Source organism: Triturus cristatus, chromosome 4_2 (genome assembly GCF_964204655.1).
Source record: "Triturus cristatus chromosome 4_2, aTriCri1.1, whole genome shotgun sequence".
Classification (NCBI taxonomy): Eukaryota; Metazoa; Chordata; class Amphibia; order Caudata; family Salamandridae; genus Triturus; species Triturus cristatus.
In genome coordinates this window covers 34,119,744-34,137,507 of record NC_140586.1, presented here as the reverse complement: position 1 = coordinate 34,137,507, position 17,764 = coordinate 34,119,744, and the positions used below count along the sequence as shown (strand labels likewise).

Sequence of the window (17,764 nt, the reverse complement as noted above, 5' to 3'; positions counted from 1 at the left end):
GTTCAATAACCCCTAACTCTAGCATCTTGCTGACTTCAGCTCTGATGCTTTCCTGGACTTGGTCTGACTGTCGAAAGATTTTGTTTTTGACAGGAGCACTGTTACCAGTGCCCACATCATGGGTGCACCAGTTTGTCAGACCAGGGGACAAAGAAAAGAGCTTAGCATACTGTTGCAAGACTTACTTGCAGTCAGTCTGCTGCTGGGCAGAAAGGGTGTCTAAAAAGACAACCCCATCCACTGACCCATCTTTTGGGCTGTAGGAGAGGAGATCAGGGAGAGGTTCACTCTCTGCTTCCTGTTCCTCATCAGTCACCATCAGCATAGTGATGTCAGCCATGGCTTTGTAGAGCTTTAGGCGGTTCACATGGATAACCCTTTTGGGTGTCCTGCTTGTGCCCAGGTCAACTAAGTAGGTGACCTCACTCTTTTTCTCTAGGATAGGGTAAGGGCCACTCCATCTGTCCTGGAGTGCCCTTGGTGCCATTGGCTCCAAAACCCACACCATCAGTGCTCCTGAAGCTCCTGGCTGGCCTCAAGATTCTTGGATGCCTTTTCCATGTACTCAGCCATTCTGGACCTTAGGCCAAGCATATAGTCCACAATATCTTGTTTGGGTTCTTGGAGAGGCTTCTCCCAACCCTCTTTTATGAGACAGAGTGGTCCTCTCACAGGATGGCCAAACAGAAGTTCAAAGGGGCAAAAGGAATATGCTACTTACCAGTATGCATCTGTTCTTGGCATGTAGAGCTCCAGAGTTGTACACTTTGCATAGATCGCCATCTGGTGTTGGGCCCGGATGTTTGCAGTTTGTTTCTGTTCTTGGACAGTCTTTGGAAGTCACGAGTTCGGTGACTCCTCCTTTGGTCCGTATTGCGCATGGGCTTCGGCTCCATCCTCAGATTGTTTTTCGCCAGCAGGGAAATGATGGAGCATAGTGATAACAGTAAGAAACCCATGTGTGTTGTATCTAAATAAGATAGACTGGAACGGATACAGGTAGCCGGGGAGGCGGGTGGGCGTGTACAACTCTGCAGCTCTACATGCCAAGAACAGATGCATACTGGTAAGTAGCATATTCCGTTCGAGGCATATGAGCTGCAGATTGTACACTTTGCATAGATTATATAGCAGTACCCAGCCCTAGCGGCGACCACCGGTATCCGTTGCAGCGGTTTGAAATAGTGTCTTTAGTACAGCCTGGCCCACACTAGCTCGTTGCTTGGAATGCACGTCTACACAGTAATGTTTTGTGAAGGTGTGCGGAGTTGACCATGTGGCTGCTTTGCAGATGTCATCTAAGGGTATGTTCCCTAGAAAAGCCAAAGAAGCCCCTATCTTTCTTGTAGAGTGGGCTTTAGGTGGAACAGATAATGTTCTTTTTGCCTTGTGATAACAAATTTGTATGCACTTTACAATCCACCTAGCTATCCCTGATTTAGAGATGGGGTTGCCTTTATGCGGTGGAGAGAAGGAGACAAACAATTGTTTAGTCTTCCTGAAGGGTTGCGTTCTTTGTATGTAGTACGGTAAAGCCCTCTTAACATCAAGTGTATGTAGAGCCCTTTCCGCAACAGATTGAGGTTGCAAGAAAAAGACAGGTAATTCCACCGATTGATTAAGATGGAAGGGGGACATCACCTTGGGCAGAAATTTTGGATTTGTACGAAGTATCACCTTGCTGTGATGTATCTGTAAAAAGGGTTCTTGTATAGTGAACGCTTGTATTTCACTAACCCTTCTAAGGGAAGTGATAGCTACGAGGAAAGCTGTTTTCCAGGTGAGGAACTGTAGCTCACATTTGTGCAGTGGTTCGAAGGGCGGACCCATTAGCCTTGTAAGAACTACATTTAGATTCCATACAGGGGAAGGTGGTGCCCTGGGCGGAATTACTCGTTTAAGGCCTTCCATAAAGGCTTTAATAGCGGGCACTCTGAACAGTGATAAATGCTGTCTGTTTTGCAGGTAAGCAGCAATCGCTGCTAGGTGTAGGCGTATGGAAGAATATGCCAGGTTACACCTTTGAAGATGGAGTAGATAGCATATAATGTGTTGTATGGATGCATCTAAAGGGTTGATTGTATTGTTACGGCAGTAAACAACAAATCTCTTCCACTTTGCGGCATAGCATGCTCGAGTGGTAGGACATCTGGCTTCCTTGATAATGTTCATGCAATCAGGGGGAAGGTTAAGGTACCCAAATTCTAAGATTTCAGGAGCCAGATCGCAAGGTTGAGCTGAGCTGGGTCCGGGTGTCTGATTTCTCCATGGTTCTGAGTTAGGAGGCATGGGGACAGGTGCAGTTTTTGATGTGGTACCACTGATAGCTGTAATAGTGTGGTGTACCACGGCTGCCTGGCCCATGTTGGGGCTACCAGAATGAGTGTAAGGGAGTGCTGTTGTAGCTTCCTGACCACTAATGGAATTAGTGGGAGAGGTGGAAAGGCGTATGCAAATTTGCCTGACCAGTTCATCCATATCGCATTGCCTTTGGACAATGGGTGTGGGTATCTGGCGGCAAAGCTTGGGCATTTTTTGTTTTCGTGGGTGGCGAAGAGGTCTATCTGAGGATGCCCCCACTTGCAGATGAATGGGCGAAGAACTCGTGGATGCAGTTCCCATTCGTGTATTTGTTGCGTTTGTCTGCTGAGCAGATCTGCCATGGTGTTTTGTATGCCTGGGACGTGTTGTGCCAGGAGAAAGATGTTTTGTGGAATTGCCCATCTCCATATGCTCTGTGCTAAGCGGGAGAGCTGGGGAGAGTGTGTCCCCCCCTGTTTTTGAATATAATACATTGCAGTCATATTGTCTGTGCGAATGAGGACTGCTTTGGCTGAAATCTGTTTCTGAAAGGATTTTAGGGCTAGAAAGATCGCCAATAGCTCCAGATGGTTGATGTGGAGCGACTTTTGCTGTGGCGTCCATAGACCTTGCATTGTGAGGTGTAGGAGGTGCGCTCCCCAGCCGGAGAGCGATGCGTCCGCTGTTAGAATCACCTGAGGAACCGGGTCCAGGAACGGCCGCCCTTTGGAAAGGTTTGTGGTGTTCCACCACTGCAGAGAGTGATGGGTGCGGCCGTCCACCAACACCAGATCCGTCAGCTGTCCCTGGGCCTCGTTCCACTGCCGTGCCAGGCACTCTTGGAGTGAACGCATGTGGAGTCTTGCATGGGGCAATATGAAAATGCAAGATGCCATCATCCCTATTAGCTTCATGAACACTCTTGCTGAGAGAGAGTGCTGAGCAATGAATGTTTGGCGCAAGGCTTGTATGCTTGCGATTCTGGTTGAATTGGGATAGGCTATACCCTTGGAGGTGTTTATAGTGGCCCCGAGATATTGCTTTGTGTGAGATGGTATGAGGTGGGACTTTTGGTAGTTCACCGTGAAGCCTAGCTGGTGGAGCAGTTGGATGGTGCTGTTTGTATGTTGCACACATTGGTGGTAGGACGCGGCTTTTATCAGCCAGTCGTCTAAGTAAGGGAAGACGTGAATGTGTTGGCGTCTGAGGTGTGCTGCTACTACCGCTAGGCATTTGGTAAACACCCGTGGTGCGGTTGTGACCCCGAAGGGGAGAACCGTGAATTGGTAATGCTGACCGTCCACCACAAACCTGAGGTACTTCCTGTGAGAAGGGTGTATTGGAATATGAAAGTATGCGTCTTTCAAACCCAAGGTAGTGAGAAAGTCTCCCTGACAGAGGAGTGGGAGGACTTGTTGGAGGGTGACCATGTGGAAATGGTCCGAATGTATGTGTGCATTTAGAGGCCGGAGGTCCAGAATGGGCTGCAGGGTCCCGTCTTTTTTCGGTATTAGAAAATACAGGGAGTAGACCCCTAAATTTTGCTGATTGACGGGGACTTGCTCTATGGCGTGTTTTTGTAGGAGGGAGATCACCTCCTGTTTGAGCAGTGTGGAATGTTCCTGTGACATTGTACGGTGCCTTGGTGGAATATTGGGTGGGGTAGATGTTAGTTCGAGACAGTACCCTGACCGAATAATTTGGGTCACCCATTTGTCCGATGTTATGGACTCCCAGGTGTGAATAAAGTTTTGTAGTCTGCCCCCGACCGGAGTGGGATGGTCTGGGGGGAGCGAGGGGAAGTCATTGTGAGGGCGGTGTGGCAGAACGGGTGGTGTTGGTTTTGCCCCTGCCCTTATTGTTGTTGCCCCTGTATCCACCTCTTTGGTAGCCCTTTGAGAAGGTAGTTTGAGGAGGGGACTTGTAGGAGGTAGAGGCACTATCGGTGGAGTAACCTCTGCCTGTGCTACGAAAGGAGGAACGTCGAAAGGAGAGTCTAGGGGTTTGGGATTGTAGTGCCCCCATAGACTTTGCTGTGTCCGTGTCCTTTTTCATTTTGTCTAATGCTTCGTCCACCTTTGGCCCAAATAAGTGTTGTTGGTCAAAGGGGTGATTTAGTATGGATGCCTGGACTTCTGGCTTAAACCCTGAGATCCTGAGCCAGGCATGACGGCGAAGCAGGACACTAGTATTTATAGCTCTAGAAGCAGTGTCCGCTGCGTCGAGGGCACATTTAATGGAGGTGTTAGTAATGAGCTTACCCTCCTGTATTAGGTCATGAGCTTTACGTTTGTGTTTCTCTGGGAGGTGTTGCATAAGAGCCTCTAGCTCATCGTAGTGTGCTCTGTCATAACGCGCAAGCAGCGCCTGTGTATTCCCAATGCGCCAAATGTTTGCGGCTTGCGAGGCAGTGCGTTTACCAGACGCATCTAAGAGTTTTGATTCCTTATCTGGCGGTGGAGCCTCACCTGAGGACTGGGAGTTGGACCGCTTTCTAGCTGTGGACACAACTAGTGAATCTAAAGGAGCAGGTCCTTTAATGTATGCAGGATCTGTGGGGGCTGCTTTGTACTTTTTTCTATTCTGGGGTTTAAGACCCTGGCCCTGACTGGGTCCTTGAACACCTATGCTGCATGTTTGGTAACACCCTTAAGCATGGGGAAGATGGCTGTAGATTTATCCTGAATAACAAAGGTATCCAGTAAGAAATCTTCCTCAACTGGTTCGCTATGTAGTTCTACCCCATGATAGTGTGCTGCTCGCTGCACTAAGTGGTGAAACCCTAGTGAGTCCTCCGGGGGAGATGGCCTGGATGGGTAGAGGTCATCTTGAGGCACATCTGGTATGTCAGGGTTTTGGTAATCCTCCCATGGGTCTGGGGTCCCTGTGGGTGTGGGGTCCATCGGGGCGTCCGCTGGATCATAATCCGGATCCCCGTAATCCGGTTCTGGAGACGGGGTTGGGGAGTGATGAGGCAAGGGTGGCGGAGACCTGGGAGGGAGAGGAGGTGGAAGAGGTGGAGGAGGTGGAGGAGGTGTAGGAGGTGGTGGGGAGGGCACTCTGAGAGGAGATGTGGCAGAGTCCTTCCGTTTTGGCGGTGGAGGAGGAGCTGGTGTGTCAAGACGTCTCTTCTTGATAGACAAAATCAAGAGCCCAGTCTTTGGATCCTTTGTTAAGGTTTTTTGAGAAGGATCAGGTGTAAATAGTTCCGTTGGCACCGAATCGTCTGCTGGCGCCGATCTTTTCGGAGCCGAGGACTTGGGTGGTTTCTCTGTGCCATGCTTTTTTGGAACCTCCGGTTTTTTCGGTGTCGAGGTAGGCTTCGGCGCGGAAGCGTCGGTGCCGAGGGATTTATGCTTGTGTTTCGTCGGCACCAGGAGTAGGCTGGCTCGAGCCCGAGCCGCCGTGAGACTTGTGATGCTTCGACACCGGGCCCGAAGGTGGGGTGATAGAAGCTGCATGTTTGGTTTTCCCTAGGCCCGGAGGCGAAGGTGTAACCGGAGTCTCTTTGGATATGGGCGCGGGGGTGGGAGGGGGTAGAGTACTCACGACCCTCTGCGCCGGTGTGATGTCCTCCAGGTCGGAGTCGTCGGCCTCGGAAGCGCTGACGATATCTTCCTCCTGCTCGGTGTGTTGTTGCCCCGAAGCTCCGGTGTCGTCTCCGAAGATGTCCGGTGGAGCCGAGGTCGATGAGTGCGCCATGGTGCGTCGAGCTCTTCGATCCCGGATGGTCTTTTTCGATCGAAAAGACTTGCAGGCGGGGCAGTCTCGGGCCTCGTGTTCGGGAGAGAGGCAAAGGTTACACACCTGATGGAGGTCGGTGTGGGGAAATTTAGACCCACATTTTGGGCACTTTTTGAACGGAGTCCTTTCCATCGGCCGGGACCGGAGTCGAGGAGGGCCCGAAGGCCGGTGCCGATGTGTGGAATCGAGAAAGTGCCTCTAAGAGTGATGAAGAAGATGATTGATGAAGAATCTCGATGGACGAGGATTTTCCGTCGAGGCTGGAACTGGAAAAGTTCGAAGCCGGAGCACGAAGTATCACATCCGAGCCCGATGGCGGAAAAAAACATTCTGAGGATGGAGCCGAAGCCCATGCACAATACGGACCGAAGGAGGAGTCACCGAACTTGTGACTTCCAAAGACTGTCCAAGAACAAAAACAAACTGCAAACATCCGGGCCCAACACCAGATGGCGATCTATGCAAAGTGTACAATCTGCAGCTCATATGCCTCGAACACCTACTACCTTCTGTGGCATTTCTCTGTAAGCGAAAAGCAGACATGGTAAGAGGCCATTGGTTTGTGGGTGATAGGGTGTAGTAAACTTGTACTGCACTCCCCCTCTTTCCACATGTGTTTGTTTCAGGTAAGCAGACATGAAGTTGGAACCTCTGTCTGAAACCACCTCCTTAGGAAGCCCTACCCTGGTGAAGACACCAATGAGGGCCTTGGCTACTGCAGGAGCTGTAGTAGTCTTAAGTGGAATTGCTTCAGGGTACCTAGTGGCATGATCCACTAGTACCACTAGTATGAATTTGTTCCATGATGCTGTGGGAGGTTCAAGTGGACCCACTATGTCGACACCTACCCTTTCAAAGGGAACCCCCACCACAGGCAGTGGTATCAGGGGGGCCTTTGGGTGGCCACCTGTCTTGCCACTGGCCTGACAGGTAACACAGGAGCTGACACACTCCTTCACCTTTTGGTGCATCTGGGGCCAGTAAAAGTGGCTAACTTGGTTTGGCCCAGATACCCAGCTAGGGGGATGTCAAGAGCTAAAGTTAGGAGGAACTTCCTGTACTTCTCTGGCACTACCACTTTCCTGGTGGCTCCAGGATTGAGGCCTCTTGCCTCAGTGTACAGTAATCCCTCTTCCCAATAGACTCTGTGGGTTCCACTGACATCTCCCTTTGTTTCTGAAACAGCTTGCTGCCTCAGGCAATCAAGAGGGGGATAGTCTTGCTGCCTCTGGCACAGGTCTTCCCTAGAGGGTCCCCCTGGGCCTAAGAGCGGAACCTGGTAGGGGTCAAGCTCCATGGGCTCAGTTCCCTCTAGGGTGTCCAAGTCCTCTTCCTGAGGAGAGGGGTCCTGATCCTGTTGCTGAACAGAAGATGGTTCCCCAGTCTTCTTACCTTTTCTCTTGGTAGGTTTGGCCATTCTTTCAGGCTCCAACACTTTTTCACCCTGCCTCTTGCTCTGTGCTCTTGTTTTTACACACACCAATTCAGGGATATCCAGCATTGCTGCATGGGTTTTTAGTTCAACCTCAGCCCAGGCTGAGGTTTCCAGGTCATTGCCCAGCAGACATGCAGCTGGTAGCTTTGGAGAGACCACTACCTGTTTCAAGCCAGTAACCCCCCCCCCCCCCCAGTCAAATGTCACCATAGCCATGGCATGATTAGTGGTAACACTGTCAGCATTGGTGACTGGGTAAGTACGCCCAATCAAATATTGCAGGGGAAACCAGTGTGTCTCTCACCATAGTGACACTGGCACCAGTATCCCTCAGAGGCTCTATCCTAGTTCCATTAATTCAAGGGTACTGTAAGTATTTCTTTAAGTTGGGTGGCCACAGAGCTACAGTGGCAAACTCAACTTCCCCCTCTGAAACTAGAACTGCTTCAGTGTGCAACCTGATTTGCTCTGGGCACACTGTTGATCCCATCTGGAGACTTACTACACCAGGAGTAGCTGTAACTGTAACTGTAGGACTAGAGGCCTTCTTGCTAGAGCAAGCTTTGTCTCCACTTAAGAATCCCAACTTCTTACAGTTGTTACACCAGGCCTTTGCAGGATCAACGTTCTTCCCCCTATAGGGCTGTGGAGTATAGGGAGTAGTTTGGGACCCACCCCCCTGTGCAGGTTTTTTGGGCCCTTTGGAAGATTCAGACTTTTTATCTTGGGGATTCTCCCCACCTTTCCCCTGAGGAGGTTTTGTGACCCCTTTCTTTTGGTCACCCCCTGTGGTTGTCCTAGTCACCCTTGTCTTGACCCAGTGGTGTGTCTTCTTTCTCAATTCTTGGGGAGAAATTAGACCTAGGTCTACCAAATGTAACTTTTCATTTCTGCAATTACTTAAAATATGTTCCTTCATAAACAAATTGTAAAGTCCAGTAAAGTCATGCACATTGTGTCCAGTTAACCAACCATCTAGTGTCCTAGGGTTAAGGTCAGAGCAGATGGGGAAACAAAGTAGTACAAAAGGTGCACCCTCAGAGGCACTGGGGCGGCCGGGTGCAGAGTGCTGTTTCGACGTCGGGCGCCCTGTTGTTTTCTATGGAGAACCTCCGGTTTGAAAAAGCACTGCAGGCAGGGAGACGAAAGACTTCTGGGTGCGACCACCACTTGGAGAGGTAAGTTGGGAAGTTAAGGGTTGGCTAGGCACCGCCGGTTGAGGCACACAAGGCCGTGGGGCATCGGGTGCAGGGGTGCCTTTTGGGGTTGGATCTTCTTACCAGCTCCTGGTCGCGGTTAGGGGGGCCTTCTGGATTTAGGCTGCAGAAGTCGGCTGGAGGCTTGAGGCAGGTCAGGGGTCGCGGGATCTCAGTTCAGGATCGCCAGGGTGACCTCCTCGTGGTGTTTTTCCACTCGAGCTCGGGCCAGGTTTGGCGGGTGCAGAGTGGGCTGGATTCGCAGTCTCTGGCTGGCGCCAGAATCTGCAGTTTAAACACGTCCGGTGTACATGGGAGAAACAGTCTGGGAAGTGAAGGCAGGAAGGTCCTCCGGGGTTTGTGAGGTTGCTGTCTACTGGACATGCCGGGATTTCGCAGGAGCAGGTTCGAGGGGAGACAAGCCTGTAGTGCTGGGGCCAAGTCCATGGGCGGCGTCCTCTTGTTAGCTCTGCATGGCTCTTCGTCCTTCTTCTTCTTTTCTTCTTGTAGGTAGGCTGGATCTGAGGAAGGAAGGTTCAGGGTGCCCCCTAAATACTGCATTTAGGGGTGTTACAGGTAGGTAAAGGGCACTGGGGTGGGTACACCCCCTATTCTGCCACTCTCCAGTGGGAGGGGGGCAGGAGCCTGTCCCTGGTTGGCTGGGTCCCCCCATCCTGAAGATGGCAGGGACTCGAGGTTGTTCTTCACCTCGCCTCCCCCGCCTTAGGGGTGGAGTTGGCAGAGGTGGGCACACCTCTCTTCCTCACTTTGTTTTTCCCGCCGGGTCTCCCGCCCAAAGTGATGGGGAGAACCAGTGGGGACCAGTTGCTGAGTACAGCAAGTGGTCTGGAGAAGCTCACAAAGACGGCATGCCTTTGAAGCTTCTCCTTCGTGAACCCTGCCCATCCTGGGGGAGGAGGCTTGGCACCTCGTCCCAGGATGTGCATTGTTTCAGGCCCCCGAGAGCAGCAAGCTCTCGACCCAGGGGTCCAGAAACATGTCTGGTGGTGGCAGCCTGCGCAGCCACTCAATCAGGTCACTGGAAGTTGGTCGAGGTTCAGAGGGCATCTCTAAGATGCCCTCTGTCGTGCATTTTACATTAAATCCCACACTGGCATCAGTGTGGGTTTAATGTGCTGAGAAGTTTGATACCAAACTTCCCAGTCTTCAGTGCAGCCATTATGGTGCTGTGGAGTTCGTAATGGCAACCTCCCAGCACCATATACTCTTAATGGCAGCACTGCACTTACAGGGCCCAGGAATGGACCTGGGCACTGTAGGGGTACAGAGCTCATGCGCCTGTACCCTCACCACTGGCATAGGGCACCCAGCTAGAGGGGTGACTGATGTATGCCAGGGCAGTGATTTGTGGGCATGGCACACAGGGATGTGGGCCATGTTGTCTCTTTGTTTTGTTCTGCACCCAGACACTCAGCCTGCAAAGGTAGTGTGTGTGTGCCAGGGTACAAGGACCTCTAAGGGTGGCCCAATTGGTGCTGCAGCCCTTAGGATCCTTCTCTGGTCACAGTGTTCTGGGTACGTGGGGTACCATTTACCAGGGACCTACCTGTGGCCAGAGTTGTCAATTGGGTTTTGTTTTGGGGAAAGAACACAGGCCCTGGGGTCCTGATTGGCAGGGCATCAGAGCACATCAAGTCAAAGAGCATCAGTAGTCGGGCAACAAAAAAAAAGGGGGGGGGGTTTACTGCAACAGAAACCCACTTTCTCACAATGTGTTCAAGTTCTTTCACCCGCCCAGTGAGGTCCTCTCTCTTGGCCTTACGCAGTTGATTATCTGCAGAGGTTATAGCTATAAATTCCCCTCTAATGACGGCTTTGAGTGCCCCCCATAGGATTGTGATGTCTCAGGGATGGCATTGTGTTGGAGGAAGTCATCAAGGGTGTGCTGGATTTGCTTTTTAACCTCCTTGCGGTGCAGTAAGGAGTCCCTAAGTTGCTAGGATCTGGGGGGGCGTACAGTCGGGCGCATGGAAAGAGAGAGTGTCACCGCCCCATGGTCTGACAGCGTGGCTGTTTGTATCTCTAATTCCTTAGTGAGTGAAATAAGCTCCCTAGTGCATAGGAAGTAGTCAAGCCTGGCATAAGGTTTATGAGCATGAGAGTAGTAAGCGAATGCTGTGGACTATGGGTGTTTGGCCCTCCATAAATCCACCACCCCTAGTTGTTCCAGACGTAACAGACCATCCGCAGATAGCGCTCCCGAATGACCGTACCTCTGCCCCGATCTGTCCAGTGTGTTGTCGAATACTAGGTTCAGATCTCCTCCCACCAGTACTAGTTGGTCCCCTGATCCCAGTGCCCTCTCCAGTGCTCCGTGCAGGAACTCCTCTTGTTTCTCATTGGGAGCATATAATGAGCCTATCACGAGTGACCTGTCTGCGATGGTGAATCTATACAATAGCAGGCGCCCCCTGTAAAAATAAAAACTGAAGTGAGTGACTTCACGTTTACATTTACTGCATCCTAAATACGAAGTAAATGTAAACGTGAAGTCTTATACTTCAGTTTTTTTTTTTACTTACAAGGTCCCAAAGGCGAGACCTATTGGCTATGCCAATGCTTGTTATAATCTTAAAATGGAAGGAGTCATAGATTGCGAGTTGCGATTATACTCCAAGTGCGGGGACTCTAGGTATACGAACTACACTCTGAACCATTTATCTTCAATTTGTCGGGGAATAGCAGGGCCATTAACAAAAGAAATGTTCTAAAGACATAAAAGAAGGACTGCGAGTAGTTGCCTATTTGGAGCCGGTACATAGATGACACCGTAGCAAAGCGTCATATACAAGAACAATATCTTTTCTATAAAATACAAAAAAATCAGACAGAGAACCTGCTGCCGTAAAGAAAAACTTGTGTTCATATTACATACGTTTAATATAACTAAATAACACATTTAGGTTCGCAAAATAAAAAATGTGTAATGTTGAAAAACTGGCATAGACTAAAAGAAAGTTACCTTTCAGCTTACAAAGATGTATCCTTATCCTGAAATACGTAACATAAAGGGGCGTCTTTGCCAGAATAGCCAGTCACCTCACTAAATGTAAAGTACGTACCACTCTAAAATGGCCGCTAAGATCTTACTATTGGATTCACTCAGCCGAAAGTCAAGCCCTCGGTGTACAGTTTCATCTACAACATATCTTGACAAGTACCGGTGGAGCACATGTAAAACGGGGTAATCTGTGGCCCTCTAGCCTGTGACCCATAACAGCCCTCTCTGCACCGCGACAGTGACCCGGCGGAGAGCTAAGGCACATCACAGGCGGCAACGTGTGCGGGACGGAGCATGGAGTAGGGATGGGCATCCCGTCTTTCATCTACAACATATCTTAACAGGTACCGGTGGAGCACATGTGAAGCAGGGTAAGCAGTGGCCATCTAGCCTGTGACCCATAACAGCCCTCTTTGCACCGTGACAGTGACACGGCCGAGAGCTAATGCACGTCACAGGCAGTAACATGTGCGGGACGGAGCATGGAGCGGGGACGGGCAGCCTGTCCTTCATCTACAACATATCTTGACAGGTGCCGGTGGAGCACATGTAAAGCGGGGTAAGCCGTAGCCATCTAGCCTCTGATCCATAACAGCCCCTCTGCACCGCGACAGTGACCTGGCAGAGAGCTAAGGCGCGCCACAGGCTGCAACGTGTACAGGACGGAGTGGGGCTGGGCAGCCCGTCTAGGGGCTTTGGCTGGAGGAGGTGTTTGCGCCCTGCTGCTGGGAGGCATCTTGTTGGTTCAGTTTATCCTGGGATCCAAGAGGTGCACCGGCCGCAAGACAAAAACAAGCGCGGCCCCGCGTCCGTGAAAGTTAAAGTCCATCTACAGCGTTTACCTTACGGGAGAGAGCAGCGGCAGGCATAATAATTGCAAACAGATGGCGCCGCTGCTCGCTTTCACAAGGTAAACGCCGTACATGCACGAGGGCTCAATGGAAACAGTGCAGTACATGCACGAGTTACCAAAAAAGTACAGAGGGATTCCAAAAGGTCACTCCAAAGCAGCGCTTGCGCACTGTGTAGGCGAGACCTAAAAACAGTGTCCTCATTGGGATCACATCTCCTCGTCGCATGAGCGAACTTCAGGCACTTACTGTCCAGTAACCATACGCCTCCTTTTACCCGATCAAGTTTGTACTATGGACAAAGGCAGCATTCCTCCCAAACGTTGTACTGTCTTTTCACATTTAGTAGTATATTGCCCTTCTGACATTCTTTGCTCCTCCTCCTTCATTGAAGGCACAAGTGAGGCTCCATGAACGAGATCCAAGTAGAGCTCTGAGCTTTTACATAGATTACACCAAGGATCACCAGGTGGACGATCAGCTCTGTGTGGGTTTTTCTAGGGCAAAAAAGGAAAAGCAGTGCATTAACGGAGTGTCTCCAGATGGGACTGTCCTTTCTATAAGGGGCTGCTAAAAACTGGCCAAGAAACATCCTCCAGAATGCCCATGGGCTCATTCCACCAATGCCAAAGCTGCTACCACCGCAATGTAGACATGGAGTGCCCGGTTAGGAAATCTGCCAGTCGTGACAAGGGTGTCAGTTCACATTTTCACAAAGCAATACTGCCTGGATAGTCAGTTTCGGTGGGCGGGGCACTTTGCCTGTTCAGTCCTGCAGGATTTCCTGGTCTGAGCAACTTCACAGACCCACCACCCGCTGAGGTACGACTCTGATATCTATTTAAAAGGTGAGGAATTTGCAGTTAGAAGTATCCATCAGAGGAACATGTAACTTATCTTCAACAAAGTTCTAGTGGATGTTCTATCTAACCACAGATTCTTCACTGAGCAACTCTTCTCCCTTCTGTACAATGCACTCCTTTGATTCATACTAAAAAAGATTCTAATTAGAGATCTGCACACTGGTACAATCTGATTACTAAGGGTTTCACATAGGAAGGTGCAGCCGAATATCAGAAAGAAACTGACATCGATGCACAGAGGTAGCGGCTCTTTTGTTGCCGACATCACTTCTGAGGTTTGAAGGATCCGACACAGAGCCACACAACGCCACATGCTGGCACACGAGGGAATTGCTGAGAAAAATATCTGGAGTCAGTCTGGCATCTGGGAGTACTCACAAGGTGAGAAATCTGTGGTTAAATAGAGTATTCACAAGAAAGAGCATTACAGAAGGTAGGGGAGTGGAGTTGGCCTAACGGCTAGGGCATTCGACCTCGAATCTGGGGAACTGGGTTTGAGTCTCGGCAATGATGCTGAACATCCTGTGATTCTGGGCAAATCACGTAATCTCCCTGTGCCTAACAAAAATGAATGTGTCCTCATGTAATGCAACTGGTGCTATGTAAAGCACTCTGATAACCAATTCGGGTCAAGTTCGCGCTATATAAAACTCTGTAAAATAAAAAAATAAGTAACTTGTTCATTGTCAACACATAGTTCATTGCCCAATTTTTTGTAGTTTTTCTTGCTGCATTTTGGTGTAACTTTGCTTCAAATATTGGTGATTCCAATGTTTAAGCATGACAATCATGCTTAGCCTATGCCAGTCACTCTCTTCTGTTCTAAACTTATTTGTTTTGTTCACAATGAACATGAGAGAAATGTGTTAGTTCCCCTTGCCCACAAATCCATAAACTTGGCATCTCATTGCAGAGGTAATGATACTGTTAGAAAATATGCCTTCTAAGCAAAAAAATAAATGATGGAACTAGCATGCAAAGATACCAGTAAAATATTACTGCAGCAGTCGAAGATCCAACTCAACTTGGAAGATACTGACTATTTCACCTCCTCTTCTAAATCCCTCTCTCCAAAACCTCCCCCTTAACGTAGTACAAAATATTGCACAGGCGGAGGGACTGGTCTGCATAAATAAGACGCCTATGGGTTGTTAACCAGGACTCTTATAAAATCAAGACCATTTCTCCCGAAATGTCCTTCCATGATATGTGTTTTAAAAAAAGATCTAGCATTCAACTGAGCGAAGGAACAAAGAACTGCCTGTTTCAGTTGAGTGGGTCTCCTCTTCGAAGGCCAATCAAGAAGTTTTCCAAGAGTTTATGGGATAATAAAGATTTTCAGCTTGAAGCTCGATTAAAACCCACTGATCGACCTCATAATGGAAGGAGAAAGGAGTAGTCAAGTCTATACCAGAATAACAATAAGAACAGCATCAGGGTTTCCCAGGACAGCACACCCTGTCTTTGGCAACAGTGGGCTGCGGATTGAGGAGACTGATCTTGCCTCTCTAGGTGTGCGTCTAGTGCACTCGGACGCAATAGCGGCTTGCACGGTAGCTTTCGACCAGGAAGACCACACCAAAGAGGAGTGAGGACAAGCTTATCACAAGAGCACTAGAATGTAGGCCTGTGAAGTAAACAGGTCTAGGGAAAAACAAACAGGGCGTGAAGAGAGAAGGGGAAAGCAAAGTGGAATGAGGGACAGAACTAAAGTTCAAAAAGTCCCAGCACTCTAGCAAGACATGGAAAATAACATTAAAGATAACTTCGAAACAGATTGATTTTTAAACTGATAAGGCAGCAGTAGCCAGACTGCAGCATGCAGTATTCATAAATGTGGACATCACAGCTGCATGATAAGCAGCATTAGGACAATATCCAAGAGGAGGGGGAGAGCCACGTCACCAAACACTACAAAATGCAGCTGTAAAAGTTAGTTGATGTGTGATGTTTTTCTGCCTTTGAACTGTTAATCGTGTCATCCTTACTTTGTTCCCTCAAATTTGATCATCAACTTTCTATTCAAATCTCACGAAGGTCCTTGTTTTACGAGTGTTCTAGTATTTAGTGCAATGTTTACCACACCCGATAAATAACAATAAACTAGGGATCGTGGTTTGTCTGGCGTGATAAACATGTCCAATTACAAGTTACCATCATAGAGTTACTGTGCACACCAAAGTTTACCTTTGTCTTCTTAAACTATCATAGTTTTAAGCACTGCTGAGCGTGCAGCCCGAGTGCGTGATCCGCCCTGGTTCACGCTTACTTAAACAATTTGAGGATTAGGGACGTCTTTGCGTTCCTTGCAAGGGCGCACAGCATGTTTTTTTCATTTGATCTTAATATTCAGATGTCAAAAAAATGTAAGATGTGTTTCCGTGTTTTGTGGCATGCCCAGATAAAGGCTTGGATTAGCATATCTGAGGCACGAGAAGCTATGCAAAATACGTCGTTTGATGTGCGATGAATCATCTGAAAATAAATGAAGTCTCTACTACACAATATTATGGAGTACATGGATTAATTAAAAAAAAATTGATATCTGAATAGTAAGATCAAATGAAAAAACATGCTGTGCGCCCTTGCAAGGAACGCAAAGACGTCCCTAATCCTCAATTACAAATTACTGCATAATAATCTGGAAAGGCATGCAGATTTTGGTGCTTTTTGAGCCAAAATCTGCATGTCTCTGTAATTCACAGCCATTTTTCCCCTGGTGACTTTTGACAGGCAGCTCCTGCCAAAGGTTGCCTTAGACAAATGCAAGGAAGATTACCCCATGTGGATTTCTCTGCATTTCTTGTAATTCTACAGGGTCACCCCACATATCATTATGCATAGAGAATAGTAAAGATGGCCAAAGTCTTCACCCACATTGAAACAGGTTCTCTGCTTTCACTTCTCTAGATTTAAATCTGCACTAATTGCCAAGAGGTATGTTCCCTCATCTTCGGGTACCAGTTTGTAGTGTCTTTTTTATTATGAGCGCTTTCACAAAAGTAAAGATGCTGCCGAGTGGTTTAAGGAAAGAGAGGATCATTCCTATATTCTAGTAAATCCAAGAAGGATCACGTTGAGGAAAGATTTAGCCTTGGCTCTCCAGCCTGCCATTTAAAATCCATCCTCACAGCTTTCAGCCAGTTAAACTTACTTTACAAGTCAATGGCTGTTAAAGAAGGGAAGCCAAAGGAACACATCAGATATTTAAGCAGATGGTGGAGGCGCAGTTTCCCAAGGAGTGTCTGTATTTTCGGATCACTCCATGCAATTTGTGCCAAATTGTGATGCAGTCCTTAGAGTTGCACTAATACACAGGTTGTGAATATTGGGCGGTTAAGGAGGAAACGTACATAATCTGCTATTCAGATGAGTATATTTTTATTTCTACGAGATCAGAGAGGGGTTTGGACTGAGGCAATCCAATGGACAGCATTCAATAAATATTTATTCATGAGTATTATAAAATGCTCCATGTTACCTTTCGATTGTTTTTCAATTCGCACACCACTCACAGAGGGTGCTTTCCACTCCAACTGAAAAGAAAAAGATCTGCAACAGGCCTGATCCTCCATGCATCTAGGACGTCCTTCCCAGAACTTTACACATCACTGGTGTCACATCCTGTGGAAGTCAGCTGGACTGTGTACAGATTAAATTTAACGATCTACAAGGTCATGCTGCCCTGTTTTTCCCCGACTGAGATCTACAAGACTTACTGTTTTGGTCCATGTCCAATCAGTAGCTGGAGAATGATATTGTAGATCCTTTTCCAAGGTCAGATCATAGGTTTGGGCAGTCCCTAAGTAATACCTTTTATTCTCTTTCACAATATTTTAATAACCTAATTCCTGAAACAATTAGGTGCTTAAACAGCAGAGTAACTTATTGTGGCAAAAATTGTTGCGTTTGAAGGATCAAACATAGGGTAACCAACATTAAGGCAAGGTCTGTGCCACACCTTAAAGTTAAAAGCTTCAGCTGCAAGCATGAAGATCTCTGCCCAAGTTCTTACATATATGCAACAATGTCTAAACTTTACCTTAAATTTTCTGCTTTCACTTGCAGACGTTCTGGTAGTGTGGCCTCCTGAGTTCAATCCTGGTGAAGATAATTCTCCTTTGGAACAAGTGAGATGTGGCTCTCCTTCGAACTGCATAGTGATGTTTTCGATATTTTCTAAACATATCATAAAAATGAAAATAGAAAAAAACAAATCATTCAGACTCTGCGCCTCCAACCTACAATCGCTCAATATGAAACATGCCATTCACTGCACAGACAATAAGAGAAAGAGAGAAAGCTGGCAACCAAAGGATCCATTTAGAGCAAAACATTTGTGAATTATGTCC

The 17,764-nt window shown here is 48.2% G+C and overlaps 1 protein-coding gene across 3 annotated transcripts in view; it reads right to left on the bottom strand.

Annotated features, from left to right (window-relative positions):
• Positions 1 to 17,764, bottom strand: part of LOC146832875 (E3 ubiquitin-protein ligase DTX3L-like) — a 570,028-nt gene that overhangs the window by 398,218 nt on the left and 154,046 nt on the right. For all 3 annotated transcript variants that reach the window (XM_085600299.1, XM_085600298.1, XM_085600297.1), the window contains exon 4: positions 17,455 to 17,591. In XM_085600299.1, coding sequence (XP_085456425.1) covers positions 17,455 to 17,591 — 137 coding nt within the window. The remainder of the gene's footprint in view (positions 1 to 17,454; positions 17,592 to 17,764) is intronic.